Source organism: Aythya marila, assembly GCF_965140915.1.
Source record: "Aythya marila genome assembly, chromosome: 9".
NCBI lineage: Eukaryota > Metazoa > Chordata > Aves > Anseriformes > Anatidae > Aythya > Aythya marila.
Window position 1 is genome coordinate 25579177 of NC_139050.1, and position 24149 is coordinate 25603325.

The following is a 24149-nucleotide window of genomic DNA, read 5'->3' on the forward strand; positions in this document are numbered from 1 at the left end:
GTGAGTAATACATCACCTGCCTTGAGTGGATATGGGGGTAAATAAAAGTGACTTTCTTCTTAAAAACACTGATGAGCATTTCACTCCAAATACAAAGGGAACGCATGGAATGAACTGCTCATGCCAAAGTGTCCAAAAATGTAGAGAGGCAGAGAAGCTGTGTATGCACAGCTTGTAAAGCAAGGTCAGTAAAGAAGTGTGCATAGAAGATTGTACTAAGGGAACTTCCAGAAAATTTGTGGTTGATATCTGCAATCAGAGCTACTGGACATCCAATGCAGGTATAATGGCTTGGGATACAGGAGCAAAAATTCCCAAAGTAGGAAAATTGCATTTTCCAAGTATTATTAGCATTGTTTCTAAATACCTCACAGTGACGTGGCAAGAGCAAATGAAGACAACACAGGCAATGGAAGCTTAGAATTTAAAAATAAAGCAATTGATCATGTGTCAGGAAGCACTAAGATATGCCAGAGTGAATGAAGCCTATTTTCTGCAGTTTAACATCTAGGTTAGTTGATTGACTTTGATAGCCAGGAGGGCATGAATCCCAGCCGATGCTTTTTCTTATGGTTGGGATATTTACAAAGTCTCTGCTTTGTGTTCACTAGTGTCCAGTGAAGAGTGGGCTCCACTGCACACTGCCTCCTGGCTGGGGAGCCTACCGGCATCTATCTCCTCTCATCAGCTGCTCGTTTTCATAAACGTTGTGGGAAGTTCTGACACCATCAGATTGAGATGAAAATGATCATTTTGTCCAAGTGAACTGAGGAATTAGGAGTGGGAGAGAGACATGCACATGCACATATCCACATTCAGACAGGGTGGTCGCATGTTTCCTGAGAAAGACAGACTGGAAAATAGGGGTCCAAACAAGGGTGAATGATGCTTCTTTCTCTTATCTCTTGTGACTGTTCTTCTGATCTGGCTCATGCTGTTAATCTCAAGATTTAGAACACTGTCCTCAATTTAAAGTTGACTTGTGGGGGCAGAGGTGACTGTGATTTGTAAATAGAAGGAAATGAGCCCTGGCCTTTAGCTGGCACAGCACAGATTAACAATCAATAGTCCAGCAGGACGGATAAATCACAAAAGCCAACTCAAATCCTGTACAGATAGAGGCCAGATGGATGGTCCAGATCCAGGACTGTGCCCTGTGTGGAAGGCAGGATGGATGCCATTATTCTGCAAATTCATGACATAAGGGTTGCCGGTCAGTCCTGGTAAATAGTGCAGGATCCTTGACAGAGGCAGCTGCGATGGGAAGGGGAGAATGGAAGGGCAGTGGCTCCTGGTTGGGCTGCATAGGAGGAGTGCATTTTTACGTTGGTCCTGTGGTGAGGACAGCTTGAAGACCTGGCTCATGCTGGGGCATCAGCCTTCCCAGTGCCATGGCAGGGCAGCTTGGGAATGGGAAGGGAAGGAGGGGTTATTCAGAGAAGTTGTCATTGTCCTTAGCTCTGATCCCTGCATTGTGGGCTCGTCATGGTAGAGCTGGGGCTGTGCCTTTGTGTTTGTTGCTGGTCTTGCTGGGGGCTCAGCACCCCTGAGAGTTGCTGCCTCCAGCCCTGTGCTGCCCTGATGGGGGGTAGAGGCCCAAGTCATGCTGGTTTGGGTGGGTAGAACCGGGCAAGGATCTGTTGTTAGTAACAGGTTTCTAACCAAGTGGATTTGTACTGTTACACAGATTAGTACGTAACTGGAGCAGCCTTACAATATAAGCCTTAATCAGAAAATATTTGTCCTGCATCCCTGTCGAGCATTTGAATGCAAAGTGGTGCTGAAAAGAAAGGAGAGGCAGAGTTCTCCAAGAAGACTGCATTGAACTTACCCATCTGCTTGACATCCGAGTGCTGAAAATTTTGTCAGCTTGTAAGCTTCAGCAGTATTCCTCTTTCTCAAGAGAAAACGCGCCTAACATACCAAAATGCACTTGGCCGTGGTTCTACCCATGTATTTCGTTAGAGCAGACAGTGAGCATTTGGATTTGAACCACACGGGGAATGAAAGTTTTATAAGCCCCAGCCTGAGCAGACACCACAGAGGCAGGGAACACCTTGCTGATGTGCGTGGCTCTTCCCTGCCATTACTAACAGGCTGCCACCGAGTGACTGCACAGTGAGCGTCTGTATGCTGTGTGCACACACGTGTGCAGCGGGAGCAGGAGCACAAGAGGCAGAGCAGACACACCCCTTCTCTTTCTTCTTCCTATAAGGCTCCTGCAGCTTTTCCCCGTGCTAAGCTCGGAGCGCAGAAGTGCAGAAGGCTGAAAGCAGCACTCCAGCTTGTGATGCACAGCTGTGGAGCAGCCATGGGCTTTACGGGAATGACATTTACGGCTGACATCAGATCTGAGTATTTGCATTGGATTTCAGTGTCAGCATCGGAGGTGTGGCTTGGCGGGGACACTGTCTCAGCCTTCTGATCAGCCAAGAGGCAGCTCCGGGTGGGAAGATACTCACTCCCCTCTTCCCTGCTATCCTGCTTGCATCTGACTCCTCCCTCCTGCAGCTCCGACCAGCGCAGGGTGAATCCAACAGCCTCCCATTGCCACTATGTTCTCCCCGAGCCACTAGAGCTTGAAGATACCTGACACTGCCTTCGTTGCAGCTGGACTCGTGAGTAAGGCACGTTGCCTGATATCTGTCAGAAGTGAATGGCTTGTTATTACCTGAGGAGACTAAATTAGCATCTTCCAGTACTGAAAGGGTTATGAAGAATTGCATTTTTTCCAGCACCTTTGGTACTTCACCTTTGCCTGATTTTTCAAGAGCATGTGTTGTTCTGGTTATCAGGGACGCTTAGACCTGGATGTTTCTTCATCGGATGCCACAAAAGATAAAGGAAAACAAAGAAACTTGTGATGTGGAGCTAGCAGTTATGGTTTCAGCTCGTGAAAACTTGCAGAGTCAGTGAGAAGGCGAGGAAAAAGATTTTCCAAGGACAATGTCGGTAACGCCTAGTAATTTGTCACTCAATGGGACAAGCTTCTTTGCTGAAAATCATAGCATTATGGATAAACCTGGTGAACAGAGAACTTTGAATGTCTTTCTATTCTGCTTGACTTTTGTCATTGCATTCACGGTGCTTCTGGGCAGCATTTATTCTCTAGTTTCTCTGCTGAAAATGCAGAATAAAACCACAATTTCAATGATTGTGACCTCTTTGTCAATAGATGATTTGATCAGCATTGTGCCAGTGATTATTTTCATGCTCACCCAGTGGTCAAGTGACATCCTTCCCCAGCCTCTGTGCACCACCTCAGCACTTATATATTTATTCCAGGGCATTTCTAGCAATCTCAAAGGGTCTCTTATAGTTTCTTACAACTTCTACAGCATCAATAAAACTGAGACAATCAGCTGCAGCACTTCCAAACGGCGAGTGAGCATGGTGTGGGCAATTCTCAGCATTTGGATTGTCAGTTTGCTGATCTGCATTTTGCCTCTCTGTGGTTGGGGCAAGTATGTCCCCACCTCCTGGGGCTGCTTCACTGACTGTGCCAGCTCCTACATCTTGTTCTTATTTATTGTCTACTCACTGTGCTTTTGCCTCCTCACAGTGCTGTCTGTCCCTCTGACTTACCAGCTGTTGTGCTCAGACGAGCAACAGCTGTTGCACATCGATTACCAGGAAATCTCTCGAGGCTACATCACCCCTGGGACACCCGCGGGCTGCAGTACTGCCACCCCATCGCTGTCACCGGTGGACCCCGTGGATAAAACCCTGAAGCATTTCCAAAACACATGTCCAAGCTCGGAGGCAGTTTTGAGGAAAGGTGTGGCTGAGAGCAGCGGCCTTGAGCCCCGCTGTGGGAGTAGTGCACAGAGCAGGAGCTTCACAGTGGGCTTCGCCCAGAAGCGATTCTCACTGATTCTCGCATTGACAAAAGTCATTCTCTGGCTTCCAATGATGGTAAATTATCAGATCGCTTTAATGTTTGCTTACATTTAAATGGGTCATGAGTCGTTGTGCCATGAAGTGAACTGCCATTGCGTTGTTCCTTATAGTGTAGTTTGTGTCAGCAAAAGTCCTTTTAAACAGGTCTGTGTCACACTACGTGAACACAACGGGGTTTCAGCAGCTTTGGCAGAACCTGATTCATCACTGTGTTACTCTGTCACCACATTATTTGTGTCAGCTGAATCCAGGGATGAATAAGGTCCACCTTTTTGTGTTTCCAGATGCCTGACAAACATTTCTTCAGCATTGTGGGGTCTGAATGTTAGTAAGCTAGCTTTTCTGCCTCTTGTCAACAGCAGTGAGTCACGTCCTTTGCTAGGCTTGATGAAAAATAAGTTTGTTAGAAAAATGAGGTTTGTTTGCATCTTTGTAATCTGTGTACAAAGAGCATTTGGTGGGGATACTGTCCGTGTGCATGCAGCAGTGTATTTGGGAAGAGGCACATTCACGTGCAGTTAGGAAGGAGGAGGTTGAGGACATGGAGTGTGGCTCTGGGTCGGTGTTTCCTCTGCAGCTGGGATATGTTCAGACTCTGTGTCTGAGCTCCCCTCAACTGAAAGAGAGCATCACAGAGCATCTGCAGCACCGTCCTGTGTGGTGCTAAGTTCTCCTGTTCCCCATCAGGGTTTGGAGTTCCTCAGTACCAGGCAAGAGAGATCTAGCTAGCGTCTCACCTAATATGCTTGGATTGTGAGTAGTTTGTTTTAACAGTGCTCAGCATCTGTATTTAACATTTTGCTTAAGCAAGGGATTTTCTGAGAAATGCAGAACGAGGAGGAGAGTTGCTGTCAGTATGTTTTCCCTGCTCTCTATTAGAAATGAAATTGTTGGGCTGAACATACAAACATACATGAAAACTTTGGGCTTTTACTTGTGTCACATTCACAGTGGGATATTTTGTGAATTCATGGAATTCATGTGCCCAAAGCTATTTACATTTCAAAATGTTCTGCCTTTCAGATACAAATGGTTGTCCAGCACATCACTGGCTTTCAAAGCCTTTCATTTGAGACTCTTAGCTTCCTGCTGACTTTGCTGGCTGCCACCGTCACCCCAGTATTTGTCCTGTCAGAACACTGGATCCATCTGCCCTGTGGCTGCATCATAAACTGCAGAAGGAATTCGTATGCTTTGTCTTCAGAAGAATTCAAAAGTAAGGATGGGAGGATGAAACGCGGGTGCGATGAATCTCGTAGTAAACAGGGCAGGAAGTTGGTGTCAGTACCAGTTGTTGGTACTCCTTGAAATCATTTACCTGAATTACATACACATTTTTTTAGAACAATATATGAGCCTCACAGCATTCTTGCAAGAGAGCTGGAGAAAACTAAGTTAATTGGTACTAATGGATACTGAGGCACAGAGTCTTGGTGATTTTCCCAAGCCACTGGCAGATATGTTAGCAGAACTAAAGGACTCTGAATCCTAGTTTCTGCTTTCTCTCTTACCTGGGAAAGATTTATCTGTCATAATCTGGCTTTCACTAATGAAATACAAGGACCATGCTAAACATGTTTAATGTCATGGGGAAAAACCAACATGTTAATTACGAGCAAATTATAAGAAGGAGAAGAGCTATTGTTTGTACACCTGCCCTACAGCTGTGGCTGGAAATCACAGCGCCACCAGAAAGCAAACAGCAGAGGACAGGGGCTGTGGGAGTGGCATGTGTCCCAGAGCATGCATGGAGCTGGTTCAAAGCAGAGGACCTACCACATGCTTTTTAGCCTAAAACTGCACATTTATAAATTTTAACTGAAGGTAACAGGCTGCCAAACCTTCACTGATAACATTTTTGGAATCTTCTAAAGGCCTGTTTTTCTCTGTGTCTCAGATGTTTGCGACTAATATCGTTGAGAAGTTTTAATACAATGACTGCTAAGGTCAGAATTTCACCCATAATTAAATGTGATGTAGTAAGCACACAAGCTAGTGAGTAGAAATACAAGTTTTATAAATGTACCACTTAACCTTTTCGTTTAGAATGTAGCATGATAGGCTTGGTGGGAAGACATTTTCATTAGTTCAATAAGACGCTTCTCCAGTTACTACATAATGCAAGGTCAGAAAGTGGGGGATGAGGAATCTCAGGTGATTTGTTATTGAAAAGAGAAAGAACGAAAGGATATAAATATTGATCGTGAATGTGTATTTACTTAAATTGAACAGTTGTTCAATTACTGTTTTAGATTACTTGGAGCACTGAATTTAGAAAGGAAAATACAGAAATGTTTCATTGTGTAAATACTCCAGCTATTTGTTAGAGAAATCTGTTTGTCTTGCTTGACTGTTGGCGTTGAAGGTTAATTATGAATTCTCAGAAATGTTTTATCATTTTGTACAATTTTTCACCTTTGAGAATATGGCCAAAACAGGCCTTGAGGCAGAAAAAAATATTACAAAACATAAGTATTTTCTTGTGTGTAGCCCACAAAGCAACATGCATTGTGTGGTTTTGAGAATGGCAGGTAATCTGCCGGTTTCTTGGAAACCCTGAACTTTGGAGTGTATCACTTCTGAGTTCATTGAGAAGGTAGCACAACAACACACTCTCTGAGAAACCTCTTCTCAACAGTTCATTCTTTTTACGGATAGAAAATTGTCTAATGGTAACTAAAAACTCGTTCTATGCTTTAGAATGTCGTTTTCATCGTTTCTCTTCTTGCCTTTGACTTTTTAACGTGACGTTGTACCCCTCTCTCTTCAGCCAGGCGCAGGGGTTTCGAATTCAACCTCTCATTCCAGCAAGGCTACGGAATCTACCGGATATCCCCCGAAAACCACCACCGCGACGGCGACGGCAAATCCGCCTCCTGCCCCAGCCTGGGCAGCCCCGGGAGCGCTCCCGGCGCCCCGCAGCCGCCTTTCAGCACCGCGGCTCCGGACAGCTCCCGAGCGCCCGGCCCGGCCCGGCGCCTGCCGCAGGCGGAGGGGGCAGGCACCGAACCCCCGGGCTGGGAGTGGTGCCGGAGCAGGTCGGAGAGGGCCCCTCGGCAGGTAAGGAGCTTCCTTCCGGCAGCGGGAGTCACTTTACAGAGGAAAAAGAAAGAAAAAAAAAAAAAAAAAAAGTAAAAAAAAAAAAAAAGTTAGTTTTTCCTTGCTTTGAAACTCCTATTAGTTCTGTTGGTCGAGCAGCTGCTTCTAGCAAAAAGCTTTCTTAGCATTGCCTGTTTTTGTCTGTTTTAGTACCCACACATCTATTGCAGGTCCTGGTCCTGCTCTTGATGAAAGAAGGGAAGGATTGTTAGCCATTCCCTCTCCAACTGTCAGTTAAGCGGGCAACAAGTGTGAGATTTTCTGTCTCCTAAGAACTGGTGGTTATGAACCAAAGGCTGAACACTGGCGTGAGGTACCAAGCAAGCCTGCAGTCTGACATCTGTAGTGGAAATTGAAGCGAGCAACAGCTGCTTGCCCCTGTGGAATTTACATGCTGCTCTCTTTGCAGGCTCTAAAAAGCATCTCAGGGTGGTCTAAGGACTGAAAAAATGCAATGGTGTATTGCACAGTTATCTGCTCTTTCTGTGTGCACCTGCATTGGGCAATGGTGTTTTTGCTCTAGCACACAATTTTGGTCTGCAGAAACAATGTACATAATGATCGTCTGGCAGCAGAGATACATGCCCGTTCTCAAGATAAACCAGTGCAGTTTTGTGTGCATAGTTTTCATGCTTTAGATGCAACACAGTCACAGTTATGTATTGCTGCTGTAAATTGAGACAACTTAAAGTGTCAGTTCTGCCTGCTCACCTTGGAGGCTTCTCTTGGTGGAATGCAAAAGGAGCTAGGATCAGCTTTTTAATTTATAATGTCCAAGCAACCAGGGAGCACATGCCCAAGGACTAAAACAAAGAGCAGAATCCCCTCTCCCTCTGATAAACATGAGTTTATAAATTGAGCTGAAGTAGGAATTTCTGTTTGATGTTTTGGATATGATTGATCATCCCTTTCATGAAAAGGCAAATGTTCACTCCCTTGCAGTGTGCTGTGATGAACTATGTTTATGAGCAAAAGTAAATGTTGACTGAACCTGGTTTTAATCTGCTAGTTCTTGGTGCCCCATTGTGTGCATGTATAGTTTAGTTAATAGTCGATATATCACTAGGCTCATTATTAGCTCTCCCTGCCAAAGTTTCCATATATATATATATATATATATATATTTTTTTTTTTTTAAATAAAACCATTTTCCCATCTCCCATGGCTGCCATTTCAAATTGGTAGACCTGTGACTTCCATTACAGCAGGTATGAGTGTCTTGTTGTGAAGTAGTTGGCAATGACTGCGTGTGGCTGGCTTTACTTGCCCTGAGGCTTTATATGTCACTTTTGGACAGACTTCTTCAGTACTTGCATTACAAGGAATCCTAATTCATCCTTTTCTGACATTTTCCAAGTTATAACCCAGTGTGCAGTTGCCAGGCATTAAGGCTGCTACGGTCTAAAAGTTCAAGGCTTCTAAGTTACAGATCTCATTGTTTCTGACATTCAGCACGAGCTTCCAGAGCTTCACAGTGCTGACATTTGCTTTGCTGGTGAAAAAGGGCAGACTATGAAACTCCTGCAAGCATTGTAAAAAGAACTTTAATGCATTTCTCAGATGTATGTTGGGTGAAAGATCAATTTGGGCCAAACATTAAATAAGTTAAAAGCCACCGCTCTTATTCAGCTTATCCGGAGTCCCTAAGTATCTAAAAAAAGTCACTTTCTCCTCATTTCTCTCCATTACTCACTTTGTTAAAAAAGGGAGTCTTTCCCTAGTGTTTATTGACCATGTACTTTGCTTCATTTGCCAATTAAGCTAGCTAACTGGGGAGAAGACAGCATACCTTACCAGGAAATGGATGATTATCTTAATGAGATAAAAGTTCCTCATCTTCAGTAGTTTCAGACTATAAATGCTTGATGACAGAAATAAATATAGATGTTCTTATTAGGGTACTTCCAGCTTTCTGTTCCACAAACAGAACTTGTAATAACTTACAGTAGGAGGAAAAATAGCAATTACAGATGAATTTTCTGTGTAGCTGCAAGTGGCGTGGTAAAAGTGTTCTAACATGCTGAATTTCCGCATAGCAAAGGGCATGGATGCTCAGTGTGAGAACTTACTGAGGAAAACAGAATTTCAGTCCCTTTGCACATACTGGTTGCAAATACACAGTGGTTTATCCTACAGGACGTTCGAATGTATTTTTCTCACATTAAAATTCTGTATCACTTCTGTTCTACTACCTGGTTTGAAAGCACAGAAAGTACCAGGAAATTTAACAGAAAGTACTGTAGTTACAGGGGAAAATATGTTCCTCACAGAGTGTGCTGACGTGCTTTTAGCTCATAAACTCACCTTTATTTCAGCTTTTGTAAAGTGTCTGTGTTAGGAGCTGCTGAACCCAGTAGGCTAGCAGAGGCCAGGTAGCTCCGTGCTCCCATTTGCATCCTGCAGCATGGCTGGGCGCCTTCGCAGCGCAGACCTCAGGCACTGCATCCCAACGTGAGCCCCTGGGACAGGCTCAGAACCCCCCCAGTGCTCACCCTCAGCCCCCAGAGCCCCCAGTTCTCCAAGCATCTGGCCTGGAGTGGCTGCTCCAGTGCTTGGCTCCCCCATCCCTTACCCTGCTCAGCAGCCAGTGGGACCATTGTTACTGAATATGCATGGCTGTGTGCACGCACGTAAGCTGCTGCCACCCCAGGCATGTGTCAGGACCCTTTTATGCTCTATTCCTCCTTTCTCCCATGCTCCTTCCTCCCAAAAATACCTTGATTCCATGTTGCACAATCCCCAAATGCTTTCCCCCTGCGCCCCACAAAGCCCCATGCCCCTGCAGGCAGCAGCCCCCCAGCAAGTATTTCTTTCCAGCAGGACAAGTAAACTCGCTGGTGCAGTGCTGTTGTTTCTATCACCACTGATCTTACTGTGCAGGTGAAGCCAAGGACCTGCCTCAGCGGTCGCCTGGTGCTGGCTGCGGCTTTCACCTGTGCTGTGCCAGTAGGGAGATATGGAGCTGGCTGTCACCGGCATTTGAAGGGACTTTTAGTTAATCTTTCTCACAGTCACTTTGCAGACTAAATAGAAGGAGAGACAGAAAAGGGAGATGAGATGTAGTGTCCTAATAAAAGCAGGTTTGAAGGAGCATAGGTTCGTGGAAAATTAATTGCCCAAAGTTTCTCTGAGAAAGCTCGTGAGGAAGAACAGCAGCATGCTGGAAATGAGCCCGGCCTGAGCATGCTGGAGCCCTCAAACAAACCCAGAGCGCTTCCTGCTCAAGGTGCCTGCAGCACCTGATGCATTTTATCCTTTACAAGAAGGATACACACAGAGCACATAGACCTGTCGCTTCGTGTTACATTAAAAAGCTGTGGAATCATTAAAAGGTAAACTGTTAACTGAAGTAACTTCTGTCTGTGCTGGCCCTGTAGCATGGTGCTGCTTAATTCAGGAAATGCAATTAGGCTGTATGCTTCCTGCTGCAGATCGCTAACGCCACGTCAGTGTCCAGAGGTCGTAGCAGTGAGTGAGATTTTTAGTGGTGCTGCTTTAGAAAATTGACATAGTTTGAACAAATTTGTGTGTCTGTGCGTGTTGATTTATATTAACCCGCTTAATTGGTTATGCTATTTTTGTAGGCATCTGCAGTGATCCAGAGGTAGAAAAACATTACTCCAACAGCATTAAGATGGCCATGTCTCTGGGGGGGTGCGGTGCAGCCGTGTCCTGTGCTGCCTGCTGCACGTTGCCCCCAGGGAGGGCGGTGCAGGCTGCAGCACTTGCGTTAGCAGAGAACTGGTGGGGGATCCTGCAGCTGCTGGCTTCGTGCTCCCGCTTTGTGCTTCTCAAAAGGATCTGAGAAAAGCAAGAAGGATGAAGCATTGGAGAATGACCTATTGTCTTTTTTTAGCCTTACTTTTGAGGATTCTGTAATTTATTAGTTATCATTATTTAATATTGATTTCTTAGCCTTGACTTATTTATTCCAGTTCCTAACCCAGTCTTGTGCTGTTAGCCAGTTCTAGTGACTGCACGATTTCCAGACCACAAAAAGTCATTGCAAGAGCCGGGTAGGAAGTGTTCTGGTTTTCATTTCCAGAAACAGTCCATATGTGCAGACTGTGTTTTCCCTTCTACTTACTCTGATTATCTTCCAATACATCTATTATAAGCTTTGTCTGTACTTTGAAGTTTCACTGATGTTTTTTACAGGCTGCAATCAAAAAGAATTGACCTAATCCCATGGGAATTCTTCAGTCCCTTGCCTGATCACAGGCATGGCTGATCTCACTAAGGGTTAATCCTTTTTGTGTCTGTGCTTCTTGAGATCCTATGCACAATATTCTGTTCAGTGTCTAGTCCTGGTCTTAGAAACAAATTAGCTAATTTACCTTAAGAGTTGATGGGGGGTTGAGTTCCACAGCCAGCTCCTGTGCCCTTTTTAAGTTAAAGGTATTGCTGTTTTGGGGGGGCTGGATCTTGAACCTTGTGCTTTGTATGCTTTGTTGGAATTTTAGTCCCTTTACATTTAGTCAGGAAGACTGAATTTTTTTGTTGCTGCCAGTGGATGTGGGTTTGCACTATCCACTGACAGTATGAGGAGCTTTGCATCTGAAGCTCTAAGCTATTTCAGAAATCTTTACAGAATGTATTTTCTCTGAGAAATGTTTATTTTATAAATATTCACAGGCACTCATCTTTCCCTTTTAATTTGATCCTGTCCAAGTTTGTTTACACAAAGCCTGGGAAAAACTGATCTCTCTTCAGATATCTGCAATGGAAGCTTGTAACCATTAATTTATAAATATTATTTGTTATTCATCATTTTTTATTTTCCTATTTTAAAAGATTTACCTGGCTCCCCAGGGAGCAGGCACAGTTGCAGGGTATTCTCAGAATTCACACTGGAGCTGTGGTTTGAGATTTCTAGGAAGGAATCATTTTTGGTTATGCTAAAATTGAAGTTTGGAAAAACGGGTAAGGTAAATTAACAATGTAAGTGTATTTATTCACCATTTTGATTACTGGCTTTTCGATAAGACCTGTGGAACCACCGAATGGCAGAAGCACCAGGGGCTTGGATAAAAGCGTGAAAAGTTCTGTGTGAGTGCCTCAGCTGGGGTAAGCGGAGGTGGCCGAACTTTGGGCAGTAGATACCTGCTGGTTCCTGGGGACTTGCAATTTCTGTCTATTCACGGATGACCATGTGGAGTGCTTTATCAAGCTCCATGTGACAGAATTCAGGAGAATTAGCGAGGCTTCCCCACTGAGCGGTAAGATTTGAGAGCTTCATGCAGGGCGTGAATGATCGGTTGTTTATTCCAAGGGAAAACAGAAGTGCCGCCTTGCAAGGGAAGGCTGACAGGGGGCTGACCCCCAACTGGACAGATAAAAGAAATAGTGCCAGGTGCAAATTCTGACTCTCCAAGACTGAAGTCTTGAGATGCCACCACAGCGAGGTGCTGAATCTGCAGGTCCAGGCTGTCTTCGCTTTGTCCCTCGGCCAGGGAGGGAAATGCTGGGGGGCAGCAGGCACCCGGGAGTGCCCAGTGCTCTGTGCACCAGTCTCCTTGCTCCCACACAGGGAAGGACAAAGGAAACAACCTCCAGTCTGAGCAGGAGATGGGAGCCTGCTTGCTTGTCCAGTAAACTCTTGAGAACATGGAGGGAAAGTGGAATTTGTCTGTGTCCTGCACATCATCTGGGTAAACTCCAGATAAGCTGACGTAGAAGTGCTGCACTCTGAGCAAGCAGCAGTACCTTCCTTTCAGCAGAACAAAACCTGAGCACAGCTGAAGGAGGGCACCAGAACGTGGCTGCCTGTGACTGAGAAGCATGTGGAAGGAGCAGCATGGCATAGGTGTAAAGTGAGTGAATAGAATAGAACAGAAGAGAATAGTTCAGATGGAAGGGACCTACAAATGTCATAAAGTTCAACTGCAATGAAGACATACGTTTCTGTAATACTGGCTTACACATTATATGACTTTGGATTGACATCCTCCTTGCATGTCGGCATGTGAAGAGCTGAAAAATGTCACCAGGTTCCCGTCCTCACCCCTCTCCTCAAGGTCCTTCCTGTTGTGTCCTGTCCACCTTTTTCTTTCTTTCTTTCTTTATCACTTTCCAGTAAATTTACTCAGTCCTTTCACCTAAAAGCTGTGATTTTGCCTTTGTTTCAGTATGGGAAAAATGAGCACAAAAACAAAGCCTCCATAAATCTTGTCTTGCTGCAAAGCTGGCACATGGCAGTGGCTGTTCTGATAAAATAAAGACAGAGGTGGGAATACTGGGTGCAGTGCTGTGACTAAATCGCAGTGTTTACAGGCAAAAATATCCTCTTGGGCTGCATCCTCCTGGTAGGGACATAGCTGTGTTTTTCCCATTATCACTAATGGAAGTCAAGAGGCTGAACCCTGCAAATGTGCCCCCTTATTTCTGTCCTACAAAGCCATCTTGTACGTCTCCTCCCGGTGCTGCCTCTGCAGCACGAGTTGTTCAGAGGCATCAGGTGGTTGTAGTCGTCATGCTAGGGGTTACATGTGGGGTTTGCTCAGCTGCAGATGAAATGCTAATCCTTAACTTTCCCATTTCTCTGTCCCAAACATATGCCATCGGCTGCTGCCAACCCGCTGCAGGCTGCACTGCACAGGGGGAGTGGATGCTGCGACGGGCTCTGCCTGACACCAGCCCAACACCGCAGGCAGACCTGCCTAGCTTTGCGAGCTGGGAGGGCAGAAGCAGGTGTGGGTAGTTGACTTTTAGCTACTCAAACTTCATCAAAACGGATGAAAAATCAAAACAGGTTTTACTGAAGTTTGTAAGTAGCGGGGTTGCTGAACAGGAGGTCTGATCCAAAACACCCCAAGTGCAAACTTTGCAGCTTTTAGCCGGGTAAATACTCCGTTATAACTAGCAGGGCTTTGTCACAGTCTGCACAAAGCTTTCATTTGAAGAGCTGCGGGTATTTCAGACATCAGATGCCAACAGCCACTGCAGCACTTCAGGGCGAAGCAACTCTTAGCAGGACTGAACATTTTTCCTGCTGGCTGTGGGGAACAGGGCGAGCATGTGCCAGCTGGCCCACACTGCTCACTTGCCTGAGATTATTAAGGGAAACAAAGGATAAGAAATCTCTCCCTATATGACATTTTTTGAACCTCTGAGCAAAGAGTACCTTGCAGAAGGCTGTCCATTTTAATTTGCATTTTGAAAGCAGTATTTTTTGTCCTGTTATTTTTTCAAACCTTAAAGAAGCAGTGAGCAGGTATTAATCAATTTGATTCAGCTTTTGGAGAGTAGGGTGCCAGACAATATATGTGCTACTGTGAAGACGGTGCTGTCATGGAAAATGCCATCACTGGTTGTCCCCTCATCTTCAGTTCTGTGAGGAAAGAATAACTCCATCAAGGTGATTTCTCTGGGAGAAAAGTGGCATGAAAGAAGAATGAGGCAGTGTTTTTTATTTAATACCTATATAGGCCAGCCATAATTGAGAGGGAGACAAAAAATTGTACCTGTCATTTCTAACTCTTGCTTAGCTGCATTTTTGAAGGATACCTTTAACATCTTATAAAATAGCAGTGTATCTCCCTTTCCTAAAGAGATTGGCTGTAAATATGTCATGTATTTTTTTTGCCTCTAGTTAAGAGCCTTCAGGCAAAAGAAATCTGCCAGGCTTGCAATGTTTTATAGGCTTTCTGATTTTTTTTTCTTCCTTTGACTTGATTACCTCATCTATGGGTTGCCTCGAGCAAGCTCCTTCAAGAGACTCTGTGCATAGGATCTATGTACATGCCCTGCGGAGAGGAAGGGGGAAGCCTGCGTAAATGATTTCACTTAGGAGGAGTCAGTGCTGTATCTGTGTGTCTGCAGTCGGAGGGGTGATAACTCTGTCTCACTCCAGGTACACAGTAAACATCCCAGTTAACATGGAATGAGTGGACTTGAAGCTTATATTTGCTTTCCACTGTCCTGTATGATGCTAACTTACTGTGGTGTTCTCATCCCATCTTGTCTTTCAAGTGGTGTTCTCTTGGTTGGAAAATTGAGGTGGCATTTCACCATCATCTTCTAACTCTGCACCGAGCAAGACAGAGTGGTGTGGCCTTTGTGATGCCTGCTGACTCTGCTTGCAGTAAAACTGCAGTTAACTCTATCGAACTGCACCAACAGGAGGAAAACCTAGAGCAGAAACATTTGCCCAGGAGGACAAGGCTGGATGCAGGCAGGATCCCATGGATTAGTCAATCACTGTAGTTTCCTGGGAGGAGTAACCACCATTTCAGTTTAACTTTACAGTGCCAGCTGCTGAGCAGAGCATCTGTTAGTGTGGTGCTTGCAGAGGAACTCAGAGCTTTTTTCCAAGACCAGCAGTACCTACATGGAATAAACTTCACCAAGTGTGGTGAAAAGGGCAAGGCTCACTTTTGCAGCTGTTACAAACAAGGGGCTGAATGTGAGCAGATCATCTCCCATGCAAAGTGGAATTTTAAAGGACTTTCCATTGAGCTCATTTACTTCAGGCACAGACAGCTGAGTACAGGACTTCTGATACCTGGCTGCAGCATCCTTATCTTGGATGCCTCGGTTGGACCTTCTGTGGCCAATTTCATCCAAAGGAGAGTCTGTCCAGACTGGGCAAGCCAATGACAAACCCAGGTTTTCAGGTCATATGAGGTGAGTTTGGCTATTCTTGTCATACCCGACTGGCTCTAAATTTACTGCAGACAGCCTCTCAAAGGGCAAACCATTGCAGTAATTAATTTTACTGCAGCTAATTTTTATTTTTAGGGAAGAGGAAGACTAAGCCTCTGTTCTAAAATAAACAGAAAACACATTGTCTCTGAAAAGAAATGATGGGATCCTTACTGGAAACGTTCTAAAAATAAAACTTTTCATCTAGAGCTTGTATTCCACCAAAGCCACTGGGAATGCAGGCTCATTAAAGCTTTGTTCAGAGTACTGATATTTCTGTTTGGGAGGCAGCACGGCCTGATGGACACGGCTGGGACAGAGCCAGACCTGCCTTCTGCCGGTGGCTCCGCATGGTGGCTGGTGTTCAGCAGGCTTGGGAGCATCATTCCCCTTCTGGGCGCTCCCATCAGAGCTCTCCTACCTTTCCCAGGACAAGATGCACGTGCTAGTAGGAGCTCTTCCTCCCTGTAACACTAATGCTACCCCCGTCTAGTATTCTAGGCCCTGTGAGTCATGACATTTGAAAATTAGGAATCCTGAGGGGGAGTCTCTGAACTGGCTTGTGCTTGAGCTGGCTGAGCCTGCTGTGTGCTGCAGCTCTCCCCTTAGCCCTGAGTGGTGTCTGAAAGTTTTCTTATTTAGGTACACTGGAGTATCCTCCAGCCAAATTTGCTTCTTTGATCATGTAGGAATTCCAGGCTGTTAGGCATGTCCTTTCTTCCCCCAATTAACCTTTGTTATCCACCGGCTTTGCCAGTATTGCAATAGCAATTTATTGTCTTTAAAACCAAATTGAGTCAACTGTTGTACTCAAGCCACCATTCAGCTCATGTAGCAGATTTTTTATCTTTGATTTCAATTGCTAACAAGCATTTTCTAGCTAAGGATCTACTTCTGGAGCAGAGTCAGCTTTGTTTGCAGGAGATGAAATATTAACTGATAACCGTGTTTGCAGAACAGAGCCGTCATGCTTTCCTTTCCCTGCTCTGCAGTCGTTTGATCCCTGAAACAAACAAAAAAAGAATTGCCAGGAAATCCTGGGAAGTGTGTGCTTAATCCAGACTAGTCGATGGTCTGTACAGATGCTCAGCACTGAAGAACTGGGACCATGGAGTTTAAGGTCCTTGTAAGACAATGTATCCAGTCACACATAACAGAAAATGCGAAATACATGTAGAAATGTTTGGTACTTGGAATGGTAGTGTTACCCTTAAGGAATCTTCTGGGCTCCCTCTAGCAGAATAAATTCTTGATCGCTTGTAAACAACAATCTTAAACAAATTACTCTGAACATCAAATGCAAGTACCATACTGATGATAATACTGATAGCTCCTGCAGACACTAAAGGGAGGCAGAGGGAATGCCATACACCCTCGGGTGGCACTTGCCAGCAAGCAGAACAAGGTTCTGCTTTGGCAAGTGATGAAATTAAAATTTTCTTCAACTGTGCTTTCATCTTAATACCCCTTTATTAATCTTTCATATAAGCATAACCATTTCTTGGCAAAACAGATAGAGAAGGGTGTTCTGTTCCGTTTTGTGCCAGTTTGCAAGGAGAAATGCAGTGACAGACTGTATAAAAGTTACCTTCCTCTTTCCTTTCCTTCACTCTCAGAAAAGCCACAGGGGTCGAATGCTTATTTTCTCTTCAGGGAAGACTGTGGGGTTTCTGGGCTCTGTGAATGGCCTCAGTAGGGCCATGTGAAAGCTGGAAGCCAGGTGGCTCTCGGTGGCTCTTCTCCCTGCTCCTCCAGGGCCAGCTGCTGTAGGACTTAGTTGTGTCCTCTGCATGGGCTGAAACCTCCCCTCCCTCGCACATCCTCACCTGGTGAGTGGTTAAATTCAGCTCAGGCAGCCGGAATGGGATAGAAGAGACCAGCATTAAACCACAGTGATGACGCTGAAGGTTTGCCTCATAGCAACAACTATTTTCTGTCTTCTGCGAAGTCTGGAGGGCGGTGATTTCATTTAATAATGAAAGCGTTTGCTTTATCAATTATGTAGCGATTCCTCTGTTCAGAATGCATCAGCACTCCTTAAGGAACAAGTGCATTTGTGATTTACTTCATTGTAATTTTCTGTCTTTGCTTGTTAAAAAATGCATGTGCTGGTACACGTAGTCCTCCAGTGACAACTCCGTCCCAGATTCCAACAGACAGCATAGCCCACGGCCGTCTCTGGCAGGAGCTGTGCAGAGGGTATGCCCTGGGACAGGACGTGATGGAAATGAATGCTCTGCACAAGAGGCAGCGCGAGGCAAGGGAAGGGCCAGCTCCTGCTGGCAGGGAGCTTGTGGCGAGCATCACAGCATCGGAGATCCTGCAGCATTCCCAACTGGTGAAGAGCATGTGGAAATATATTAAGCAACCTCAGAAATTACCAACTTGGTGTTTCTATGATGCAAACCTGCAGAAAGCTCCAGAGGAAGAGCTCAGATTTAGTGCTAGCCTGCAGCTTTCATGAGACCCAGCAAATATTTTTCAGGATTCAATTAAAGCTGGTCTCAGCGCAGACTGCAATTTTAGCTTACAGTTTTGGATGGGGAATGCCACATTTTTTTTTTATATTTTTTTTTTAATGAAACATTTGATCATTTCCAATTTGACACCCTTCAGAACTACCAGAAATTAAGACATGAGCTGTAAGAAGGTACATATTTTATATATGTGTGTGTCTACAATGAATAAATAAACACTTCTGTGTATCTATGCCCGTGTACATGCAAAGTAAAAGTATCTCTAAGTGGACATAAAAAACAAAGCAGGCTTGATTTTCAGTCTGTTGTGTTGAGGTAGATGTCTGATCCTTCTTTCAGCTCTCCTAGGAGCTGAGCGTGAGTAAGGTTCCAGAAAGACAGGCAAGTCTTTACAGGGTCAGAATCACTGAGAGCAAGACTTCTCTGTCCATGTCTTAAAAACATCCTTGTAGTAGCACTTTTAAAAGAGAACGTGTGACATAAATTGTAGGAGAGAAGGTAATAGGTAATAAGTTCATTTCTTTAAAGGACTAGGTTGTATTTTAAATACAGGGATGCAGAGTGGGCAGAAGAGTGTGGAAAGAGCCCGATGGAGCAGGACCCTTTCAAAAAACATTTGGGGCCTGAGCTGTGGCGAGTGAGAAGGCAGATGTTCAGAAACAGCAGAGAAGATTTTTTTTTCTGTTTTTACTGAAGTAAAAATGAATCATAACCCTTCTGAAACTGTGGATGCTTTATTTTAGTGCTCACACTAAAATACTGCAAGGATGAGATCCAAGACCCTGGATGGATACACTGATGGCCACTGTCAAGCATTACTCGATTTGCCTCCTGCTCCTCCTGCTTTAGAATTAAATTGTATCATAAAACCTAAAATCAGAAAGCTGACCAGTAGGTAACAACGGGAAGGGAAGATAAAATACTTCTCCCCAGGATGTATCCGTGTGGTCTGGTTTGCTAGTAGATTCCCATTTATTGCCACGGATGTGTGATAAGGTAATGGGGTGTTAATAACATAGAAGAAGCAAAAATGAGAATTTAATAACGTTACCAAGACAAGGGCCACATTCTGTCCTTATTCACAGTGATTTACATTGAGAGCAGTTCCAGCTATGATTGATTTTTCCCGGCCATACATAAAACCAGCCATGAATTCTTACCTCTTTTGGAGTAGCAGTGGTCTCACTTGTAGTGTTTTTCCCTTGGGCTGTTTGACTTGAGCGAGGCTTGAAATGCTGCAGGACAGAGCCTGGTGGGGTGGTCAGGGCTCAGGGCAGGCAGGCTCAGCGGCAGCAGGGGCTCAGCTCCCTCCTGCCCCCCCCAGAGCCTGCAGACACCCCCCTGCGGGAGCGCTGGGTCTCCCTGGGGAGGGACATCAGTGCCTGGCGGTGAGCTTTCAGTTCTGGGGCTCGGATCTCTCCTCTGGCGTTATTCCTGCCTTCCCCTGCCACCTGGCCCCAGGGCTGGATTTAGTGTTTAATAACCTCTGCTTGGGAAGTTCTATTGTATTATTCAAACACTTTCTTTCTTTTTCTTTTTCTTTTTCTTTTTCTTTTTCTTTTTCTTTTTCTTTTTCTTTTTCTTTTTCTTTTTCTTTTTCTTTTTCTTTTTCTTTTTCTTTTTCTTTTTCTTTTTTTTTTCTTTTTTTCTTTTTTTAGTAATTAGTTGGATTTTGTAAAACTTTTACTATTTGCACTGGTGATGAATGGATCTGTTTCATACATGTGTACACAATGAAAGCTTGCAGGCAGTGGTCTGGTTTCTTGGCTACTCAGTTTCTGTGCTGAGAGGTTTGTGGTTGGAGAGCTGCTCCCAAAAAGGGCCATGGCTCCTGGGGCAGGCTCCTGTCACAGTCCTGACTGCGTGGCCTTGTGATGCGCTGGCTGCGGAGAGAGAAATATATTCTCTTAGTTGTCTAAACAGCTGGAGGTGTCTGTAACTGAACAGTATTTCTACTGGAATTTTTCTAGTTGAAATTTTTTTCTAGTTTTCTAGTTTCTAGGTGTTGTTTACTGGGTTCCTGCTTGGTGCCCAGGAAGTGATGCAGAAGACCTGGCATGTCCCTTTCACTTCTAAAAGTGAATATTGCTCTCTGAACAGAAGACAGACTTGTAGCAAGAGCTATTAAATCTATGGTCATTGGAAAATTTCTTATTCTCCAGATGTGGAGTACTCGCTCCAGCAAGCGAGGATTATTGATTCCCCCACCAGGTGCCTCAGCCATACCGTCCATCTTCCTGACATCCACTCTGACAAATCTGTGGTGTTTTATCAAGTAGAACGTAACCTTGCACCGAAGTAAGGAGTTCTCATTTAACTTCATTTTTACATATTCTTCAGAAGTCTTTCTGCATAATGTAAGCACTGTTTTAGACAGTTCTCCAGTCTGAGCTTGAGTAACTACCAGGAATGCAGACAGGCTTAAATGACCCTGCGAAGCCTTTCAGCACTGACTGCCAAAGCTAGACGGGCTGGAAGCATCTGGGATGGAAGGCGAGTGGAGTAGAGCTTCCTAGAGAGAAACAGCACAGAAAGCTGTTAGTCTCACATCTCACCTGGAGGAGTGATCCTAGTTACCAGTTAGTACAGAACATGCAAGTGCCAGCACCTCACTGTGATTGGAAAAAAAATGCCCTCATCATCACTTTGAAACAAGGGCTGCCAGTGCTCACCCTTTAGCGAGCGACCCTCCTGGATACCCCCGTGTCCAGCCCAGCCTTTGCTGGCTGTGACAGAGCACGATAGCTGCCTCTGTAACTGCACGTTGGAAGATGCTTGAGGACCGTTTCTCCCCAACAGACCTATTCAGGAGACCAATACAACTTTGATTTCCTTCCAGGAGAGCAGCCCAGCTCCTATTTTGTCAGCCAAACTCCTTTGTCGAAGGACTGTATTAAGTCACAGTCTGGCAAGATTTTTCTACACAATGAAACCTAATTTCCTTTTTGTGCTCTTTAGTGAAGATGAGGTAATGTGTCATTTGATTTAGCTGTGTGGTTGTAAAATTCTGCTCGTTAATATTAAGCAAGTAATTGCACTTCCCAGCTCCCTAAGAAAAATTTCATCTTTCCAGTACCCTAAACCCCTCTGTTTCAACTCAATTCTCAGTTTTACTGGAAAGGAAACATTAAACAGAACTGGTCCAAGTGGAAGGACTCCTTCCTGCGCCTGGCTAATGTTGCACATCTCCCCGCTGCCAGTTATTAGATCTGATGTTTCTGTTCCTCCTCCTTTTCTTCCTTTCTCCGTTCACACCATTTGCACAGGGTAAGTCATTAGCCCAAGAGGACAAGACTGGAACTTCTGCTTCCAAGGCTGAGCTCGGGGCATCCCCCTCTAACTCGCTAGGGAAAGACTGATCCTTTTGGAAGCCCAGGGTTTCTGTTGGTTGTCTCCTGATTGCAGGTGGATGGGGATGGGGAGGATGAGGTTTGGGCTGGCAGTGTGCCCCTCTGGGCAGCAGGGAGGTGCCGTAGCTGGAGAGGGAACACAGCAGAGAGCAGCACCGTAGGAGTAAGTCTGCATTTCACATAGCAAAGTGATCTGGAGATACCTGAGGTAGATTGAACAGATTGCCAAGGAGTCCCGAAGGCAGCATAGCAACAGCAGCACAGGAGGGTTACAGGGTGATTCACCTTGCTGGCTGGCAGCTTTTCAATACCCTCTGCACACTCTTCTCCCTGGTGTCTGTGTGGGTGCAGAGCTGGATTTTGCAGCTTTCCCTAATTTCAGTACCTCTCTGGTGTATGTTTCCTTCTAACCAGTGTAGCCCTTCCTTGTGGGCTGCCCTGTCTCAGGGCCAGCACTTCCACTGCCTGACAAGGAGTTTGTCTTCTGCAAAGCTGCAGTTCATTTTAATAGCAGATTTTAGCAAATAAGAAGTGTTCAGGTGCTAATTCCTGCCCCTCTCAGTAAGCAGTCAAAACCCAGCTGTAGCAAAGCAGATGAGGATGAGCCCCGCAGCGAGGTTCTCCAGAACCCACGTACGGTGTTTGGTAGCTTTGTGTCTCCTGCTGCCATCAACTTCACTCTCTCCACCTTGAGTTGCTGAATGGATGACCTCCACAGTTAAAAATGTGAGACCCGATGGCATGAGAAAAAGATACAGGATCTGTCTGTCCTGCAGCACTGTGGAAGGAAATGCAACAACTCACCCCTAAGCTACCATAGTCCACGTAGGAGCTTTTTTCCTCTCTTCTCCATGCAAGCACTCACACTGATTTCTTTGTATAATGCCTTTATTTATTTACAGTCTCTGAAACACTACTTTCATTGCACCTGCTAAAAATTATTACTTTGAGCATGACTTTTAGTGCTCCAGAGCTCTAACTGAATTTACTCTCTATTCCTTCAAGTCTGTGAAAATTTCTCTACTGATAAATTCAGCTTTGTACTAGAAAGAAATCCATACTGGTGTCTAGAGCCAGTGTGAAATGTGGTTGGGAGCAAGATGCTGGATTGACCCTCTGTCCATCACTGTAGGGAATTTGTAAATCCTTATTATAGATTTCCTACTGTTATTATTTCCACCATAAAAATAAACAAAAATGAGCAAAAACTTCCTTGAATAGTATCTGTCAAGCTGTTTTGGAAATTTTAGCTTAGTCTGTCTTTAGGCACGTAATTTAGTTAAGATTAATAAAAATGGAGCACCTAAGGGAGACAAATGCTCTCAATACAGGGTCCAGGTTTTGAACAGCTCTCTGCTGTCACTTCTCTCCCTTTAGTCACCATATGAGACGCCTCAGGAGATCAGTACCTCAGTCTGAATTAAGCAGAAATTAAGTGAAAACGCTTTCAGAGATGCCTGTTAATACTAGCTAGAGAGGTGCCTGCTGACGGTCGTTGTCTCATTGTGCACTGGCTGCCAGGAAATGTTACGTGTGTAGACTGCTGCTGTGAAGAGTCTGTGTCCATAAGCTGACTCACAGTAACTTGGGACTTTACTTCTGATACTTCTTATCTATGACTCTATACTCATATACAGTCTGTATATTAGTATAAAATACACTATACTTTAGTGTACTTTTTATAGTAAAGTACATATTAGTAACATTTTGTATTCTTTAAAATGTCATAATGAATACCAGGTTTCTAAAATAATGCAAGGAAAATTCTAACAATTTAATAAGTTAAGCACGATTGATCATTTATAATAGATTCTAACTTCAAAAATTAGCATTAGATAATGGTCATTCTTTCTCTTTTCAGCGATCGGGTGGGGCCTTAGCTATTCCCCTGTGTGCATTTCAAGGAACCGTGTCTCTTCAAGCACCCACAGGAAAAACTCTCTCTTTATCTACGTATGAAGTAAGCACTGAAGGACAAAAAATAACACCCACGTCAAAGAAAATTGAAGTTTATCGATCTAAAAGTGTTGGTCACGAGCCAAACCTGGAGGAGTCTCCTAATACATTTGCTGACACAAGTGTTAAAATTCATTTAGAAGTTCTTGAAATCTGTGACAATGAAGAGGCCCTGGATACTGTGTCCATCATCAGCAACATCAGCCAGTCATCCACACAGGTGAGGTCTCCATCCTTACGTTATTCACGGAAAGAAAACAGATTCGTCTCATGTGATTTAGGGGAAACTGCTTCCTACTCACTCTTCATACCATCAAACAATCCTGACAGCGATATTAACATAACAATTCCAGACACAGTCGAAGCTCATCGGCAGAACAGTAAAAAGCAACATATGGAAAGAGGTGGTTATCAGGAAGAAATACAAATGTTGAACAAAGCATACAGAAAACGGGAAGAAGATGACAACAACAATTAAATGACTTTTAACCTAAACATTTAAACTGATTTGACAGATGTTGCTCCTCTTGACTCAAGCTACCCTAGCAAATACAATGCCAACTGTTTTTTCCTTGCACATAAATTAATTTCATTTGGGTAGATTCTTAAATAGTTTAAAACGTTTAAAATATACAAATAGCAAAGCAAATACTTAAGTGCTTTACAGCTTTGCATAGTGAATTTCAAGTTATTTATATATCTATTTATTTGAGGAACACTTCTC

General features: G+C 44.4%; 1 protein-coding gene across 1 annotated transcript; it reads left to right on the forward strand.

Annotated features, from left to right (window-relative positions):
- Positions 1–2946: 2946 nt before the first annotated feature.
- Positions 2947–23903, forward strand: GPR149 (G protein-coupled receptor 149; the record flags this gene model as incomplete). The annotated part of the gene is made up of 4 exons (XM_082767245.1): positions 2947–3915; positions 4924–5116; positions 6671–6960; positions 23331–23903. 4 exons carry the CDS (start codon positions 2947–2949, stop codon positions 23901–23903), a joined length of 2025 nt encoding a protein of 674 aa, XP_082623371.1.
- Between the last annotated feature and the right edge of the window lie 246 nt (positions 23904–24149).